Raw genomic sequence first — 19,503 nt, 5'->3', positions numbered from 1 at the left:
ACAAAACAATTTCATATTAGTTACTTAAGTTGTTATTTTGACAGTATAATTGAATTTTTTAGAAAAAGTATTAACTATAACTTATATTTCTATTGATAACCAAACAATGAAGATGATTAATTTGTGATATGAAAAGGTATTTGTAAACAGGAAAATTTTCTCTCCATTCGGTGAGAGTGTTTCTCTCTTTGTGAGAGTCTTCCCACCGCTGTGTGAGTGCCCTCTTTTCTTGTTTTTCTCCTCCTGACCGCCGGCCCTAGTTATGGTTAGGGTTGATGGCAGTCCTCTTCTCCTTCTTTTTCTTTTTTTCCTTTTTCTTTTCTTTTTTTTCCTTTTTCTTTTCTTCTCCTACAGCTTCTTTTTCCCCTATCTTTTGGTTCAATCCTCCCTTTCCTCCAACCCCTTTTGCATCTGCTTTTACTGTGCTTGAAGGTCTTGGTCCTTAAGAAAGTAAAAGGATCCTCACCGGATATTTTTCCTAGGGATCCTAGGAATTCCGTAATTGTGTGTATTCATCATACATCGTGTAGTCAGAAAACATTTAAAATTCAAATATAAATAGTACCTAACGAAAACTGACCACACGATGTATAACGAACGAATACAATTATGAGATCCTTAGAATCCCTAAGAAAAGGACAAAAGTCGTGTAGCCGTCTTTAGCTCAGCTGGTAGAGCGCGTGGCTTTTAACTACATGGTCGTGGGTTGCATTCCCACAGACGGTGGGTTTTTAATCTTTTTAAAATATTGGGCTAACCCAAAGAGATTTTAAATTCCGGCCCTTAATCTAACATCATTTGGGAGCCTAGTTCCTTTTGGGCTGGACCAGAAAAAGCAGACATGAAGCCCAAGTATTTTATTCGTCGTTGGCAGTACCAACTGGCCCAACAGGTCCTGCTGTTGCCCACGTGTCATAAATTTTTATAAGAGAAAATTGTAGAAATGATCCCTCAATTTTAATCCAATTAGAGAAGGGTCCCTCAACTAAAAATTTATGATCATGGTCCCTTAACTAAGTGTAGTTATAGTCTTTTTTGTCAAATCCGTCAAAATTCCGTCAAGAGGAGTCATGTTGGAAGGATTATTGATACAATTGAGTTAAAGTTGAAAGATTATTACTCTAATTAGGTTAAAATTAAGCGATCATTACTCTAATTATGTTAAAGTTGAATGATCATTGCTTCAATTTGGTTAAAGTTAAGGGATCCTTGCTACGAGTAGTCCTACCACATGCATTCTTGCGGTCTTATAGTATGCCGCCACATAAGAAGTCCATCCACCCACCGTCACCCTCTTTTTATGTGAAAAGTTTCAATGTGCAGATAACACAAATGGATACATCAAGCGTCATTAAACAATTGGTTAAAATTTTCTTTTCTTTTCAAATTTCTAACTAATTTTATTGTTATACTTATGGCTGGTTTGGTATTGCTGTGCTTTGAAAAAAAAAACTGCTTCTATTGTGTTGTGAGAATAAACTCATTTTTTGCTGCTTCACGTTTTTCATTTTTTTTTTTATCAAAAACTGTGAAAATAAGTTGCTTTTAAGTGTTTATCAAACACCTTTTTAAGCTCAACATTTTTTAATATGCACTTTTTATAAAAGCACATCATTACCAAACCAGTACTTAATATATCGCGCCGTCTGCCAAACATCTTAAAAATTATCTCATTTTACTCCACCTCCCAACTTGACAAAGCCACCCATAACCCACCCCAACCCACCAGCGGATACTCATACAACTTGCCTTATCTCTAAAAGGATAAACGACAAAATTGATATTCAATTTTTCCAAATCTATTTTTGTCTGTTAATGTTTTTTTATTCTTATTTATTGCTTTCTTTGACGGGTTTAATAATCAATTTTTGTCTGAGTGTTTTTTTTTTTCTAAAGTTGTTGCTTCCTTTGACAAGTTTAATAATTAAACTGGACGCTCTAATATTTGTTTAAACATTTGAAGAAAAAATAAATAAACTTATTCATTAGGAAAAAATAGAGGAAGGGTAACGTTAGGCTAAACATCATGATTAAAGTATAAAATAAAAGATCATGATTAAAAATGTGACATCCTTTTACAGGTAAACTTGTTCTTTTATTCATCGTTGTCGCATGTGGGATATCCCCAATATTATCTTAACCAATTATTAACAAAGTGACATATAAATGTTGCATTTTATATTGTAAACGAATCATTTGTAGCTACTCGTGGCACACATGACCAAATTATTAAATGGGATATCCACAATATTCATGAAAATAATGAGAGGTCAAATTGATAAGAAATTCCACGCACATGAGAGGTCGAAATTGTTGAAATCTCACATTAGTCGTTTCTTTGAAAAAAATAAAACAAGAGTTTAAATACTCTAACTTCACCCAACACTGAGACTTTTTAATAAAATATCATATGTGTCGGATTATGCAAATGAACAATATCGGTATTGTTAAAAATGAGCATCTGGCCCTTTGAAACATATTTATTATAAAAGAAAATATGGGCTCTTTTAAAATGACTGCAAGTGTTTTTTTGTGAAAATATTTTTTAAACCAATTTTTAATAAAAACCCAAGCGAATCTTTAAAAAACATTTCCAACTGAACTCTATGTTACAAATTCACCAAATAATAAGAGAAAATAGAAAAAGAAAACGGCATTTCCAATTTAGCACCAGCAAAAACGATGTTTTTCTTTCTTTTTCTGATCAATAAATCTGAAACTTTTTAACGTACCTTTTCTATTCCAACAAGAAAAGAAGAAGCCAGCGATGACAGTGAAATCCAGAAATTATTTTGAGGGAGTTTTAACGAAACACTCCGGTACTGTTTATTTTTAACAAAAAATCATATTTTTTCATTTTTATAGTACTATTCATTATATCTTTATTTGTCATTTTTCATTAAAATTAAATTTTTTTTTAAACTTCTCTTTAGTTTTCTTTTATTTTAATAAGTCTGACAGATGTAAGGCCAGCTGGAATTTCTTTAAATCTCCGCAAACTCTCTCTCCCTTTTGTCATTTGCTCTCGCAACCCCACATTACATTTTCCTGCTGCTCGTCCTTTCTCAAAGTCTCAGCCTTTTCAACCTGGTAAGCTTCTCTGTTCCATGTCCCTTCTGTCAAAGATTTCCTGAAGTACTTAGCACTGTTACTGTTACTGTTCTTGCATGTGATTTACTATGTTGGGCTTTTATTTAGTTTTCAATCGAAATATCCAATTTTGTTTTTCAGTTGATTGTTGTATCATGGTCATGGATTATGGAATTGGTTATTGGGATTTTTGGTTGTTTGATGTTAATCATAACCTGTTTGGTTGCTGAGAAAATGGAGGAAAATGAAAAGGCTAAAACTTTGAAGAGTTAAGAAAATATCAACTCACTTTCTCAGAATCTAAAGTGTTTAACTTTACAGTGAAAAATCATAAAAGATTGCACCTTTGTTATTTATTAATTGAAAAAGAAAACTTGGTATTTTTTTCTTGTTGTTCCTTTGAAGCTGAATAAGATTTTGAATTCTATGTATTTGTTATGGTTGATGTCTTCAAACTCTTCATTTGTTTGAACAGATATCTGGTAAAAATGGTGGAGGAGAAGTCTGGGATTGCGAAAGACGTCACCGAAGTAAGTCGTACCCCATTTCAATTTTGTAGCCTTTGATCTTTTGAGTGTCTGAACCTTATCTGGTATTTAGCTGCTCGGATTTGTTTACTTATTGTGGATGTTTGCAGTTGATTGGTAAAACGCCGTTGGTGTATCTCAACCGTGTGGTAGATGGCTGTGTAGCGAAGATTGCTGCGAAGCTGGAGATGATGGAACCATGCTCTAGTGTCAAAGATAGGTACTAACTAGTTCTGATCCGAATATCTATCAGTTGCACACTCTGCCCAAGCAGGAACCACCGACTTACAAATATACGAGCATGTGCTTTCTTTAGTCTGATTGTTCTGAAGTTGCACTTGGATGAAAACTTATGATTTTGTTTCTAATAAATTCGATTGTTCATTGTAGGATCGGATATAGTATGATTCAAGATGCCGAGGAGAAAGGTCTCATTACGCCGGGCGAGGTTAGCATTCATTTCATACTTATCTAGACAAGTGAAATGGGTTTTCTGAATCCATGTGGTGCCTTTGAAACCTTTATAGAAATATCTGTTTATTAATCATTATTTGATTTCATAGTTTAAGACCTTTTCTGCATACAGTCGGTTCCTATGAAGTCCACTATTCAGTCAACAACTTGGTTTAGATATCAATCAATCTTGTGAAATTCCGCACTGTTTTGACTTGTGATGTTCTTCCTGTCTCTCTCTCGTTCTCTGTGCGTAATAACTATTGTAATGACCGGTGATTTTCTCTACATTTTCACAGCCAAGTAGTGTTCCATATTCGGTTTCTGTAGTTGGTGAGGTAAATGAGAAACTTTTGATTTGACAAGTTCTTCTTGTATCTTGTTGTAGAGTGTCCTGGTTGAGCCTACAAGTGGCAATACTGGCATAGGATTGGCATTTATGGCAGCTGCTAAGGGTTACAAACTAATAATCACCATGCCTGCTTCAATGAGTCTTGAAAGACGAACCATTCTTCTAGGATTTGGGGCTGAACTTGTCCTCACAGATCCAGCCAGAGGCATGAAAGGGGCTGTTCAGAAGGCTGAAGAGATAGTGGCAAAGACACCCAATGCTTATATGCTTCAGCAATTTGAAAACCCTGCAAACCCAAAGGTGAAGAAAGTTCATACTATTTTTTGTTAATTTATGACTTTCTGTCCTAATAGATTGATCAAAAGTCTTTTCTTTTCTCTTTAGGTGCATTATGAAACTACTGGACCAGAAGTCTGGAAAGGCTCTGGTGGTAAAGTTGATGCGTTTGTGTCTGGGATAGGGACAGGAGGTACGATAACAGGTGTTGGGAAGTACCTCAAAGAACAGAATCCGGACATAAAGGTTGGCCCTTTCTTTGCACATTATAATCTAGAGGGTAGCAATTGTTCAATTTTTAAGTGATAAAATTCTTATGTCATATTTCTCATATATCTAACCGCCCACTTGCTCCCTTGCCTTTCGTATGTCTAGATCTATGGTGTAGAACCAGTTGAAAGCGCTGTTTTATCAGGAGGGAAACCTGGTGAGTCATGATGGCCTGCTTGTCACAATCACAAAGTGTTTAATTATAAAATGTTGTGTCTTTTGATTTGGGCTACAGACTCTTAAACTTCATTTTGCTTTGAAAAAGTGTGCATTTTCTTCTCATATTGTCCTTTGCTTAATTTAATGATGGGTTAACTTATATCTTAGGCCCTCACAAGATTCAAGGAATTGGTGCTGGCTTCATCCCTGGAGTTTTAGATGTCAACGTGATGGATGAAGTTATTCAAGTGAGCCTTAAATCTTTTACTTGACATTATTCTTTCACTGAAACATGCGGTATTGTGGTTATTCATTTTGTAATGATTAGTCTTTTTCAAGTGACTTTCTGGCTAATGTAAGAAGTTGCATAAAATGGTAAAACATCGCGATTGAATTTGTGAAAGAAGAGATAAGTTAGCTCATAAAAATTCTGGAATGAATTAAATAATCCTGATTGCGAATACATTTTTTATTTCATTGCATGAATTCAATGATTATGCTCATGATGATAGCACCAAGGTATATGCTGTGCCACTTTTTTCATTAGTTTTATGAAATCGAAAACCTTTCTTCCGAGCTGCAAGTTTATATTTGAGAACCAGACTGAAACCCATCCTTCTATGGCTTTGCAGGTATCAAGTGAAGTTGCTATAGAAACTGCTAAGCTTCTTGCATTGAAAGAAGGTTTGCTGGTAAGTCCACAACCATAAAGGAACTGTTTGAACACGGACATCTCTTGGTTTTAGTATGCTGTTTACAAGTGTCCTGAATTTTACAACAATCTCAGTGTTCTCATTTACTTTGGTTGCTTCCGTTGTTCCATCTTCTATTATGATCTATGTTTAATTTGTATTGCAGGTTGGGATATCATCTGGTGCTGCTGCAGCAGCTGCAATCGAAATTGCAAAGAGGCCAGAAAATGCCGGAAAACTCATTGTTGTAAGTGTAACCTATTTCCCGCACTAAATTTTCAACGATGTGTTGGCCTACTATAAGCCCAAAAGGGATGGCACTATTCATTTTCAAACAAGAGTTAGACATTGGACTACCGTGCTTGTTCTAGTATGTTTTATAGTTATCCTTGAACTGTGTTTCACTGAATTGGTTGCAAACTTCAGTTTCTGCGTAGTTTACGCAAATTGACAGGAACAGCACGTTCCCTACAGACTGGATCACTCGCTAATAGGTCCAACTACTTTTTGTTTCCAAAATGTCTGCAGGTGGTCTTCCCCAGCTTCGGAGAGCGTTATCTATCCTCCGTGTTGTTTGAATCTGTGAAGCGGGAGGCTGAGAGCATGGTTTTTGAGCCCTGATATGTTCCCCAGCTTCTTCAAAAGGAGTTGTATAAATTTCATGCTGTGCGAGGAAGAGCGCGCGATCATCAAGTTGCACCGTGTTTCCGCTTTGAGTGCTTTCGCTTTTTGACATGAGTGACCCAATAAAATGCTATGAAGAATAATGTGCTAGCTTTGTTGCTTGTAATGCAATTTGGGAAACAGTACTTGTGTGGCGTACTAATTTAAGAAACTTTTCTGCATTTTTCTCTTGCAAATTGGTTGTACGATTGCATCAAAAGAAGCAAAATTAGCAAATTATAGACAGACCCGGCTACTCTGCCCTCCCAGTTCCCATACACTCACATCCTCTCCTATTTTGTGCGGTCACAGTTAAGTCACGTCAACATTTTATATTAATTTTTTTATAGAAATAATAAGACAAAAAGCAATAGTGATATAAAATGTTGACGTGACTTAACCGTGACCGCACAAATAGGAGGGAATGAGAGTGTATGGGAACTAGGAGGGCAGAGAAGCCAGGTCCCAAACAGTAGGGTTGGGTTAGGCCGGCAGTGCGCCCATCTTTTTGCATCAAAGTTTGAATCTTCTTCCCTGTAATCCAAATTCAAATCTGAATCCTAGGATCCAAGTTTGAATCTGATAAAAAAAAAAATTGTCTAATACTAAATTCTGATATTTAAAATATTTTCAATGTGCTACAAGTGAGATGAGATTATTGTAACAATAATGTCTAAGGGCTGGTTTGGTATTACTGTGCTTTGAAAAAAAAACTGCTTCTGCTGTGCTGTGAGAATAAGCGGCTGTGAAATAATGTTGTAGAGTGTTTGGTAAACTTTTTTGTCAAAATGCTTTTGAAAAAAAAAGCAGTATTATATTGTTTGGTAAACTTTTATGTAAAACAAATGTGAAAAAAAAGCCGGTTTTTCATAGCTGGGTTTTGTAGCTTCTTGTTTTTGGCTTTTTTTCACCCAAAACTGTGAAAAAAAACTGATGTTGAATATCTACCAAATACGAAAAAGCTCCCAGCTTTTTTTTATACCAGTTTTTTTTAGAATCACCTCAGTACCAAACCAGGCCTTATTCAACTAAGTGAGGTCGGTTGTATGAACATCATTGTACTCGATTTTGCGTCAAGTCTTTCATTAGTTCCAAGTACTCTATGTATTTTCTTAGATTACTAATCACATTTGTTCGTTAATTAAGCTCCACATTATCTACACGCCACATGCAACAAATATTACTCATATTTGTATTTTTGACACAAAAAAAAATCTCAAAGTTATACATTCTTGAAGAAAGAGGTTATTACATCTGGAATTTAATTACAAAATACTGGAGTAGTGGAATGTATATATAAGAGAATTAACAAGAACATGAATACAAGTTTCTTCACCAAGTAACAATTAATCATTAAACCTCTCTTAATTTCTCTCATCCTCTCGAATCTGCCTAATTAAACGTGTCTAAATCCTCTTATTCCAATAATCCCCCTAATTTAATCAAGTCTGGAACAACATTAATACATCTGTATTCACTGTTCATCATCACCACCGTCAATCTTGCATATTCTTGGTTTCTTCGCAGCAGATTCGCCCCCTTCCATTCTCCGTTTCGAGCTTTTCTTCCTCAAACTTGGCACGTCGTCGTCGTCCGCATCATCACGAACAAATTCAAGCAAGCTTCTTGGACTGCCGCCATGCTTCTTTTCGACACTCTCGACACGTCCGACTTCGCTAAGTTTTGATGTAGCAGCACCAAAATGATGAGGATTGTTTTGGTTCAGAGTTTTTGTCAGCGCGTTGTAAAGCCTAATATTATTATTTTCTTGGACGCCATCGACACTATTGTCGCATTCTTCCGACAACAAGAAGCTGTAGTCCCTCGCCTCCCTCACCTTCCGAACCTTCTCCTGCAACTCTGCCGGAGTAAGCCCAAGGTTTTTGACATACAAGCGGAGCGACTCTCTCTTCATGCGGCATTCGTATCTTCGTTTGCTTCTTGGTCTTGTGGGTACGAGCAGGACTTTCGTGACTCGGCCGTCCGGGTGATGGTGAGTCCCACGCTTTCGCTCACGGGGATCATAGTAGTCCCGGCAACGGTGATCAGTCCGATGATCACAGCGGTCATGGTAGTCCCGATGATGGTGAGTCTCACGAGTCTCATGGCGAAGGTAATGATCATTGCGAGTCCAACGGTCACACTCACGATCACGGTGGTGCTGAGTCTCAAGATCACGGTGACGGTGAGTCTCTTGGTCACTGTGGTGGCCGGAGAAGAAAACAATTTGGAAGGCTTTCATGGTGGGAATGTGAGTGAGTTGGAACTTCGATCGGCTTAGGGCAAGCTACTTCTAAGCTGTGGAGTTTTGGAAGTTGGGATTGCAGTTGGTAGGGTTTGGATTCTAATTAACGCTTATTCCAATTGACTTTCTTATATAGGAAAGAAAAAAACATTTTCCTAGTCGTATTCGACCTAGGATTCCCAAAACAAATAGGTTTCTACTTTGTCTATTCATCTTTACTTAGAAGTGAGAGGTTTTAGATTCAAATCTCGTAGATGACGAGTTCGATGCCAAATTAAATTGTCCATTGTGTGGTTTAGCCAAACTCACATTCCTCCTAGTGTAAAAATATTGATATACTTACAAAAAAAAAAGAAAAAAAATTCAGATTAATAACTCAGTTTAATAAAAGAAGGGAAAAAAAAAAGGAACTTTAACGAAAAACTCCCGGTACTGTTCACTTTAACGAAAAACCATATTTTTACACTAAAAAGTCAATCCTGGTACTATTCATTTTACCCTTTATTTTGTTCTTATCGTTAAAACTCAAAGTTTTCAAGCCCTTTTCATTAATTTTCCTAAAAAAATAAGAAATAAAAAATGGGTATTTAATTATTATTGTGGTCCGTGTTCACATTATAATTGGACTTTCTGTTGGTGCTAACGAGACTTATTAGCAATTATTTTCAGAAAAGACAAATGATCTTGGTTGATTCGAGGATGAGAAATGATTTCTACGCATTATTTTTCACTTTCTGTATATCTTCTTTCTTTTTGAACTATTGATTTGAACAAAGGACTAGAGTGAGATGAGTGTTCAGAAAAGTGAGAAAGTGGGAACAAATCACTTCCCTTTATATCTTCATTCTGTATATCTGCATTATTTTTCACTTTCTGTATATCTTCATTCTTCATCGTACATTGTGCGACCAATTTTTATCAGGTACTATTTATATTTAATTTAAAATAAAAATATTTAAAATGATTTCTGACTACACGATGTACGATAAATGGACATGATTTGAGAATCTCCAGAATCCTCACAAAGAGGATTCGAAGAAGATCCTCCTTCAAAAGTTGCTATCTTCCCACTCCAAGTTCCAACCCAAAGGAAGAAAAGCAAGAAGAAAGGAAGCCAATCATAGTCTTGAGGGTAAATCGCCAAAATGGTCTTTAAGATTTGCATAACTCATCACTTTGGTTCCTGAGATTTCAAATTGATAAAAGTGGTCCCTGAGATTGTCCACCATTCATCATTTTTGTCCTTCCGTTAAAAACTTCGTTAAGTGTCCCGGAACTCTTGGCCGGAAGTTTGGGCAATTTTCAAAGCTTCGTAACTCAATCGTTTCTTAACCAAATTCGACCCATAATATATCAAAATGAAGATAAGAAAGTGTAGAATAAGATTATATATATTTCAACGTCCAATGGTTTCCAGAGATGGCCGGAAAATAGCCTCAAAGTTGACTGGTCCGAGTGAAAACTTGAAAACTCGCCAGAAACTAGGTAAACTTTAAACGTTCATAACTTCTTCAATACTCAACGAAATCAAATGATTTAAAAATAAAAATCATACTTCTCGACAAGAAAAAGATAATGGTACCTTTTTTTTTTATGGCTAACTCGTCGTGGTTTGGCCAGAAAATGGCTCGAAATTGGCTAACTTAAGACCAAGACAACAGCTTTCGAGCCGTTTTCCGGACAAACCACGTAGATTTAGCTGTCAAAAAAAGTATCATTATCTTTGTCTCGTCGAGAATTATGATTTTCATTTTTGAATCACTTGATTTCGTTGAGTATTGAAGAAGTTATAAACGTTTAAAGTTTACCCAGTTTCCGGCAAGTTTTCACTCGGACCAGCCAACTTTGAGGCTATTTTCCGGCAATCTCTAACAACCATTGGGCTTCGAAATAGGTATAATATTATTCTACACTTTCCTATCTTCATTTTGATATATTATGGGTTGAATTTGATTAAGAAACGATTAAGTTATGAAGCTTTGAAAATTGCTCAAACTTCAGGCCAAGAGTTCCGGGACACTTAACGGAATTTTTAATGGAATGACCAAAATGATGAATGGTGGACAATCTCAGAGACCACTTTTATCGATTTGGAATCTCAAGGACCAAAGTGATAAGTTATGCAAATCTCAAGGACCATTTTGGCGATTTACCCTAGTCTTGACAAATTACTATCATTATCCTTGGGTATATGAAATTTAGGTTTCACATCTAAAATTACAGTCTTGGGTGTTACACACTTGTTTTGGGTGCCAATGAAATAAGGATTTTAATTTGCTAAATTTTTAATTTAGTTTTTAACTTTTGAGCTCTTTCTAATCTTTTAATTTAATTCGCTAAATTTTCAATTTAATTTAGTTTTCAGCCCTTTCATCTAAAACTTTTACTTCATGCCAATCGCCATAATCATCAATTTTGTCACTATCTTCCACTAATTTCATATTTAGGGTTAAAATTCTAAATTCAAAAAGAAAATTAATTAGTGAAATAACTATTGAAAAAGGTTAAATATAAAAATTCTTATGGAACAAATTCAAAAGGTTAAAAGACTACTAGCAATTAGCACACACGCTTTACATGTGCAACTAAGTTTGCTTTTTATTTTAGGCTTAATTGGATTAATAGTTCCGTAGTGATAGGGTAGTTGGAAAATAGCTCATGTGGTAAAAAAAATAGGATTTAAGCCTCTGTGGTGAAATATGTTAGGATTTAGGTCCAAAATTGAAAATTTCATAAATTATTGGTTAATTGTTAGCACGTGGGGCTATATGTGAGACTAACTTTATTTTTTGTTAGTCTCACATGTGAGCTTTATGTGCTAATAATTAATGAAGAGTTGACGAAATTTCAATTTTGGACCTAAATACTAACAGACTTCATCACAAGAGCTTAAATCCTAATTTTTTTACCACAGTGACAATCTTCCAACTATCATATTACTACAGAGACTAATAATCAAATTAGGCATTTATTTTACTAAGACTTATCATTAATGAGTATGGATAACAATGAAAAAACCAAAAGAAAAATGGAAAAAGAGAAGAAAAGAGCAGTGCACAAACTGAACCGTGTCTCTTTTCTCCATCTTCCCTCGTTCTTCAATATGGAATCTCGACTTGCAACAAAATGGAATCGAAGATGGATTTGCAGAAGGGGATTGCAGTCTCGGCATACCCAGCGGAGGCGGAAGCGCAGCAGAGGAGGAAATATTTTTTATTGTGACGGAAACATGAGTCGTATACCACATGTTATTACATAAGTGATGGTAAGTTTAATTTTTTAACACATATCTCACAATTTCTATAGTAATACGTAGTATACCTTCTGTGTTCCGATCACATTGAAAAATCTCTCGAGGAGAGAACACAATGTATGCGCCAATTTTTTAATTTGATAATTTTCTGACATTTTTGTTCAATGTTTTTTTTATTAGATGATTAGAATGATCATTTTCTAAAATTTTAATTAACAACCAGTTTATTAATATGTAACTTAAACAAAACAATTTATCCAGTCCCAATTTTAAAATATATAAAATAATTTCAAGGTGATCAACAAAATTCTGATTAATTGGATTGACAGGGGGCCGCGCGAACGCAGGCCCCCACGGCAACAAATTATGACGTTGGCTCTCCTACATTGAGGAGACCATAGGCAGGCACCCCTACTAAGTGCAATGTACGCCACCAACCTAGGCCATAAGCCTTCCTGATCGCCCATAGACCACGTCCAGGTAAGTATGATTCCACGGCCCTACCTCTTATCAGTTTATACTATACACTTGGCTCTCCTTTTACTTGCGGATCGGTGTGGGACTGTCAAATTACATTTGGCGTTGGTTTCCTTACCTTACAAAATACATACGAAATTGAACATAATGCTCCACCACATTATACTTGAGGTTTCACACTTGAATCGGGCAAACACATGGTTCAAAACACTACAAATAAAGGTTTAACTTCAGCCTATTTATGTTGTAAACTGTTCTTTATATATGTATAAAAAGTCTTCAATTCAGATATTGGGATGGTATATGAGCTCTTTCATGCCTTTTACTTACAAGCTGATTTTGTTGGTGAAGGAGGCTCGCCTCCTGTAGATGACGAATCCACCTTTCGACTGCCTGCAGATACAACGGGGAGCCGGCTTTCCAAATAAATAAAAGAGCTAATGCGACAACCGGTTCATAAATTGTTTGAGCTTCCATAAAAGCCAAGGTTTGTTTAATCAATTTCTAAACCCTACCCCAAATACCCAAGATCTTTGTACCAATTGGCAGAGTTGTTTAATCAATTTCTAGCCCCATGGGTTTGATGATGGCAACTAAACTTCGATTCCTTGCTTCTAACAAGTAACAACCTTGCTTTTGTATGGGTCGTGTCACTTCTAGATTCAAATGCATGTCCAAGATTGGGTGATTTAGATGTAATTAGCAACTCTTGAGTACGGTTTTACATCTCAACTTTTGGCTAGAATCAACTAAATAAGCGATCTATAAATTGAATTAAAGTGATTAGTAGGTGGTTAAAATATTATTAACCCATCCATGTATAAAAAATTGTTAAAACATACGTCTATATTTGATAGACAAACATATAAAATTAACTCTAAAATGTACTTGTGATTTTAGGAATGATGAAATTTTAATATTACCTAACATGTAAGGATTATAGGACACAAAATTTACATGATTGAGGTCTAGTTTAATATGGATCTTGAATATTGTCACGCATACGTAAAATTAAGAAAAGGAAATTAGGCCCAACGCCTGAAACCAACCCTAACACAATCAACCCAATTTAGGTGGGTTGGTTGCTCGTTGATTGGGTGACGATGGGTTTCAACAATGTCAATCCAAACTTATTAGGTTGGTCAAATCCAACCCGAACCAAAATAAACGACGACCACCTCCGCCTTGAATAATGTCAAACGGGTTTTGAAGAGACGAGTTCTACCCATGCCTCGTGTCACCAGATTCCCTAATTGCTATGCAAGTTCAAGAATTCATAACTAAATTATTATTAAAGTCAAGAGTAAACTGTCATTTAACCCCCTGAACTATCACGTGAGTTTCAATTTCCCCCCTGAACTATTTTTTTAGCCAATTGACCCCCTAAACTATGTTAAAGTGGCCAATTAACCCCCTACCGTTAAGTATCTTTAACTCCATCCAATTTTCTGTTAGAAAGTGTCATGTGCTTGGCACATGACCACCTTTTTACATTTTATGTCTAAATCTTTACAAAGAAAACATATAAAACAAATATTAAAAAAAAAAAAAACTTACAAACCCTAAACTTAATTATTCAAAATAATAGAAAAGGTAAGGCTTTTTATATTAACACTCCACAAAATGTTGAATGCACCCCATATTAAAATTTAATATTAAATGACTTATTTACTCTACTATGCAATGACAATTTTGACCTTATTAGGTTTAAAAAAAAATTATAAATACACCCCAAATCACTTTTAGCGTATTATTTATCTTCTCAACTATCAGAACCCTCTCATCCTCCATTGTTGAACACAACCCTAACCAATGAAATTACAAACATGTTAATTGAGAAAAATTGTTTTTGACAAATGAAACACGAAATCGATGTTTTTTGAAGCTTCACATGAGGTAAGACTTCACATTTTTCATTGTTTTAGTGATTTCGATGACATCGATAATTATTTAATCTTGTGTTTGCTGCATTATTTAAACTTATATATTCATATTCATATTCATCTTTTAGGGTTCATATTGAAAAATAATGCAGCAAACGCAAGATTAAATAATTATCGATGTCATCGAAATCACTAAAACAATGAAAAATGTGAAGTCTTACCTCATGTGAAGCTTCAGAAACATCGATTTCGTGTTTCATTCGTCAAAAACAATTTTTCTCAATCAACATGTTTGTAGTTTCATTGGTTAGGATTTTGTTCAACAATGGAGGATGAGAGGGTTTTGATAGTTGAGAAGATAAATAATACGCTAAAAGTGATTTGGGGTGTATTTATAATTTATTTTGTTTTAAACCTAATAAGGTCAAAATTGTCATTGCATAGTAAAGTAAATAAGTCATTTAATATTAAATTTTAATATGGGGTGCATTCAACATTTTGTGGAGTGTTAATATAAAAAGCCTTACCTTTTCTATTATTTTGAATGATTAAGTTTAGGGTTTGTAAGTTTTTTTTTTTTAATACTTGTTTTATATGTTTTCTTTGTAAAGATTTAGACATAAAATGTAAAAAGGTGGTCATGTGCCAAGCACATGACACTTTCTAACAAAAAATTGGATGGAGTTAAAGATACTTAACGGTAGGGGGTTAATTGGCCACTTTAACATAGTTTAGGGGGTCAATTGGCTAAAAAAATAGTTCATGAGGGAAATTGAAACTCACGTGATAGTTCAGGAGGTTAAATGACAGTTTACTCTTAAAGTCAATAATACTTCAACTGTTTCAGGAAAAACATCATATTTATTTTATTTACTTATTAATTTAAGTCAAATACTTAAACTGTGACTCTTAATTACTCCAACTATAAAAAGTAAAAATTAAATTTTGGTATGAATTGGGCGGGGGCTGCGCGGACGCAAGCCCCCAAGGCAATAAATTATGACGTAGGCTCTCCCACTTGGGGAGACCTTAAGCAGGCACCCCTTCTAAGTGCAATGAAGGTCACCAACCTAGGCCATGAGCCTTCCTGATCGCTCATTGACCCCGTCCAGGTAAGTATGTTGCTACGTTGCTGCTCGCTCCTTTTTATAGCACTTACTCTGTTCCCTTACGTCTTCTAGCCGATGTGGGATTCCTGCGCATTTTGTCCATAAGGCTACAAAATTTTGGGGATTTCTCTCACATTCCATTTGACTTTCCTGATAAGTCCTATCCGTGATGAATGTGGGACATCGATTGTGCTTTATGCACACAACTTTCACGAGCTGAGAGACCCCATGGAAATATAATATGGGATATAAATTGAGTGAGAGCTCAATCCTTTTTGCTACACGATGAATTGAGTGCAAGACTTACCAGTTCAAACATAATATTGAAATATTGATATCATTTTTCCTTAAATATTCATGTTTGCACATGAGTGTGCCAATAATTGCACTAAAAAAGTTAAGACGTAAAATCACACAAGCATACAAGCAACACGAATGTTTATGTGATTCATTTAACCCAACCAAAGTTTTAGGCAATCTCCGTGTCCACTTATTTTGTATTTTCATGTAGTGATTAGTGAAATGAATGCTTTTAGAAGAGATGTCAGAATCATGTTTTCTAATTTCAAATTATGTTTTTATCTTTCAGTAATTAACTATGTATGTAGCCACATAAAGAATAGGAGTCACTATTGTAATACCCTATGTATTTTTAGATGTATGATTATATGGAGCTCATTGGAAAACAAGTAAGATGGTGGGTAATTTTGTCTTTTGTGGGACCTTCGAGTTCAAGACACTTGGTGATAAATATTATATTTTATTTAAATAATACTTATTGTAATGAACGCGCGGTCACAAACGGATGTGAATTCGGAGTTAGAACGAGTAGGTTACGAATTTTTAAAGTTATCTGGCAAAATGGTAATTTTGGGAGGGAGTATTCTAGAAACCAAAGGCTTCTCTTCTTTTTTCTTTCCCTGGAGGCAGATGCAGCAGGGAGGCTGCTGCATTCTTCTTCCCCTTAATTCTTATTCACTCCAAAATTGATAACTTTCTCATACAACAACGAAATCACTCACGGTCAAAGGCTAATATTCATAGCAAAGCCCTCTTCAATTTGATACCAAAACCATATGCTGGAACCAAGCGTGCTCATATATTGAAGCCTAGAAGTTTCGACGGTTTTCGTGGGTTTTTCGCCGATTATGGCCAACCTCGCCGAAGATGGGTCTCGACCCAAGAGAGAAAAATACTCTTCTCATCATGCACTTCCAGGATATGATTTGTGGTGATGAAGTTGATTTAAGAGCGTAGTAGCGAAGTGGCAGATTGATGAACAACTTTGGAGGTGAGAACCCAAGAAACCCTATCATATTTTCTTTTTGGTTCTAATAGATGAGTTAATTTATGTTAAGTTCTTGGTGTAAGTTGGATGAATTTGTGTGAATTTTTAAACTTGTAACTAAAGTGGCAAAGAATTGGTTTACGTTGATGAGTAGGCTTGCCGTAAGCCTCACCTTGGATTTTGGGTGATCTTCGGCTAAATATATTCATGTTGGACTTGATGGAGGAATTATAAGAAAGTTGTGGAATCTGGTTATGTATATATAATTCTTTGTTGAGTATTAAGTAAGTATGTGACCGTTAAATAAAAACTAGACGGCAAAAACTAATTTGGAGTCAATTATTCGAAGGAAGTGTTCCAATATTGTATGATTGTTAATTTTGGAAATTTGACAAGCAATTGGTGAATTATGAATGACTTGATCCCGTTTGAGAGTAGTCTAACAAGAAAGTTAGATGCAGTCATAAAATGATCGAATTTGATTTATGATGGTTAATAGAATATTGATTAACCATTATTTTATTTTGAGTCTATCACCGTGATTCTATATTATTTATATTTAATTTTAAAATTTAAATTTTGAAATAATTTTTAACCACCCTAAAAGAGAAAATCCAACGAGATCCTCTTTTCCCCACATCAACTCACTTTGTGTAAATTAATTTTCACATATTGGACGGCGAAAAGAACCAAATGAATTTGAGAATAGAATTTTAGAGGGGCCGCGCGTACACAGCCCCACTACCACAAATTACGACGTACAGTCTCCTCTAGGGAGATGTTAGGCAAGTGCACCTCCAAAGTGCAATGGAGGCCACCCACCTAGGCCATGGGCCTTCTTGATCACCCATTCGACCCCGTCCAGGTATGTAAGTTCACATAGGCCCGTCCCTTTATTATTTATACCCCCTCGCTTCCCTGCACTTTCAGTACCTCATCAATGTGGGACTGATCGACACAGCCACCAAAGCTTGCAAACGAACCAGAATGATAATCAGTCTCAATACCTTTAGATAGCTCCCCCTTCTGGACCAGGATCCTCTCTTGAGTTAAGGATGAGGATCCTCCTCATCAAGGGATGTAGGCCGTTGGATGAAAATATAACGGCTACGATTATTATAATTTTAGAAGGACCTCCCTATTTGTAGCCGTTGAATTTTCATCCAATGGCCCACACTTATTGATGAGGAGGATCCTCATCCTTAGCTCAGGAGAGGATCCTGGTCCCCCCCCCTTCTACCCATGTTTTTAATTTAAAAAACAAACCTAGCATTTTGCATCCCAAATGTTATAAGAATCATGCACCAATAGTTAGAGTTTGGTTAACCTCGATTTAACTAACTTGGCTAGGTCATTGTTATTCTCTCCTTTGTATTCAACTTCGAACAATCCGCTTTCGCAGTTTAGATTAGTTTAATTAAAATATCGTTCAAATAAAGAAATAGTCCTGCAATTACAAAAAAAAAAATGACAATTATTCCATATTACCACCGAAGGGAAAACGCAGTTTAGATTAGTTTAATTAAAATACCGTTCAAATAAAGAAATAGTCCTGCAATTACAAAAAAAAAATGACAATTATTCCATATTACCACCGAAGGGAAAACCCATAGATTAAAATCAAAACATATGAAAGCCATTGGGTACATTTATCATTTTATAGAAAAAATTATCAGTAATCTTAACGTATTTACAGAGAAGGAAACATGAGAGTGGTTGATTTCATCGATCTACATATGATTGGTACGATCACTATTGAACTTGGCTTAACTAACTCTATCTACGAGCTTAAGCAATGGACTTCTTCTTGGAGATTTAGCAGCTAGGCCATTATCAGTAATCGTAACGTATTTACAAAGAAGGAAACATGACAGCAGTTGATTTTGTTGATTTACGTCTTATTGGTACGGTCACTATTGAATTTGGCCTTGTTAACTCTATCTACAAGCTTAAGCAATGGACTTCTTCTTGGAGATTTATCAATCTAAGCAGGAGACAATATACGTTATTGATTATTTTTTTATTTAAAGGTCATTATCAGTAATCGTAACGCATTTACAAAGAAGGAAACATGACAACTGTTGATTTTGTTGATTTAGTTGATTTATGTCTTATTGGTACTGTTACGGTTGAATTTAGCTTATAGCTAACTCTATCTATGAGGTTAGGCAATGGACATCTTGGGAATTGTAGCAGCTGGGCCAGCAAACATAGTTGTTTGTGGGCGATTCATTTACTTTGATTACCTCATCCCCGATACAATTTGGAGGACTTTTAAAAAACTAGGAGAACGAATTGGATTTAGTGGTTCAATTTGATTAAATAGAAAGAAAAAAATTATATTCACACATCTCAAATTACTTCTCTCTCATAAAAAATATTAAAAAATTAAAAAATTATGGGAAAAAAATAAATTTAAGGTGTGAATATAATCTCCATTAGGAAATTGGTTTTGGGCTTTAAAAGTATCAAGTTTTAAAGAAAACATATAGATCATCAAATTCATATTCTTTAGTTTGGGCAGGGGCTGCGCGAACGCAAGCCCCCACAGCAACAAATTATGACATTGACTCTCCTACATTGAGGAGATCATAGGCAGGCACCCCTTCAGAGTGCAATGAAGGTCACCAGCCCAGGCCATGAGCCTTCTTGATCGCTCATAGACTCTGTCCAGGTAAGTACTTTCTTCAGTACTCGTCCTTTATTTTTATACCCATACCGCCTCATTTCTTTGACCTTAATTGGTCGATGTGGGACAAGCTTACT

General features: G+C 35.5%; 1 protein-coding gene, 1 long non-coding RNA gene and 4 other non-coding genes across 6 annotated transcripts; 2 read left to right on the top strand and 4 right to left on the bottom strand.

Annotated features, from left to right (window-relative positions):
• The first annotated feature begins 2,961 nt into the window (after positions 1-2,961).
• On the top strand, positions 2,962-6,664 carry LOC126620138 (cysteine synthase-like). Its single transcript, XM_050288629.1, has 11 exons — positions 2,962-3,090; positions 3,566-3,620; positions 3,728-3,837; positions 4,008-4,065; positions 4,459-4,722; positions 4,807-4,944; positions 5,074-5,125; positions 5,296-5,375; positions 5,760-5,819; positions 5,986-6,066; positions 6,348-6,664. Exons 2-11 carry the CDS (start codon positions 3,579-3,581, stop codon positions 6,438-6,440), a joined length of 978 nt encoding a protein of 325 aa, XP_050144586.1. The 5' UTR covers positions 2,962-3,090; positions 3,566-3,578; the 3' UTR covers positions 6,441-6,664.
• Positions 6,665-12,306: 5,642 nt separating this feature from the next.
• On the bottom strand, positions 12,307-12,468 carry LOC126620523 (U1 spliceosomal RNA). The gene has a single exon (XR_007622549.1). It is a non-coding gene; the product is annotated as a U1 spliceosomal RNA (small nuclear RNA).
• A 171-nt stretch (positions 12,469-12,639) lies between these two features.
• On the top strand, positions 12,640-13,163 carry LOC126620141 (uncharacterized). The gene is made up of 2 exons (XR_007622249.1): positions 12,640-12,679; positions 12,809-13,163. It is a non-coding gene; the product is annotated as an uncharacterized LOC126620141 (long non-coding RNA).
• Positions 13,164-15,299: 2,136 nt separating this feature from the next.
• On the bottom strand, positions 15,300-15,460 carry LOC126620521 (U1 spliceosomal RNA). The gene has a single exon (XR_007622547.1). It is a non-coding gene; the product is annotated as a U1 spliceosomal RNA (small nuclear RNA).
• A 1,993-nt stretch (positions 15,461-17,453) lies between these two features.
• Positions 17,454-17,610, bottom strand: LOC126620526 (U1 spliceosomal RNA). The gene has a single exon (XR_007622552.1). It is a non-coding gene; the product is annotated as a U1 spliceosomal RNA (small nuclear RNA).
• A 1,647-nt stretch (positions 17,611-19,257) lies between these two features.
• Positions 19,258-19,419, bottom strand: LOC126620524 (U1 spliceosomal RNA). The gene has a single exon (XR_007622550.1). It is a non-coding gene; the product is annotated as a U1 spliceosomal RNA (small nuclear RNA).
• Between the last annotated feature and the right edge of the window lie 84 nt (positions 19,420-19,503).

Source organism: Malus sylvestris, chromosome 4, assembly GCF_916048215.2.
Source record: "Malus sylvestris chromosome 4, drMalSylv7.2, whole genome shotgun sequence".
Taxonomy (NCBI): Eukaryota; Viridiplantae; Streptophyta; class Magnoliopsida; order Rosales; family Rosaceae; genus Malus; species Malus sylvestris.
The sequence above is the reverse complement of the archived record's forward strand: the minus strand, read 5'-3'. Positions and strand labels throughout refer to the sequence as shown.

Bases quoted from the DNA above. Each gene is read 5' to 3' on its own strand.
- LOC126620138 (XM_050288629.1), top strand. From the start codon at position 3,579: ATGGTGGAGGAGAAGTCTGGGATTGCGAAAGACGTCACCGAA. The intron at 4,723-4,806 runs GTGAAGAAAGTT...TTTTCTCTTTAG, and splicing joins AAAACCCTGCAAACCCAAAG to GTGCATTATGAAACTACTGG. The intron at 4,945-5,073 runs GTTGGCCCTTTC...TCGTATGTCTAG, and splicing joins AACAGAATCCGGACATAAAG to ATCTATGGTGTAGAACCAGT.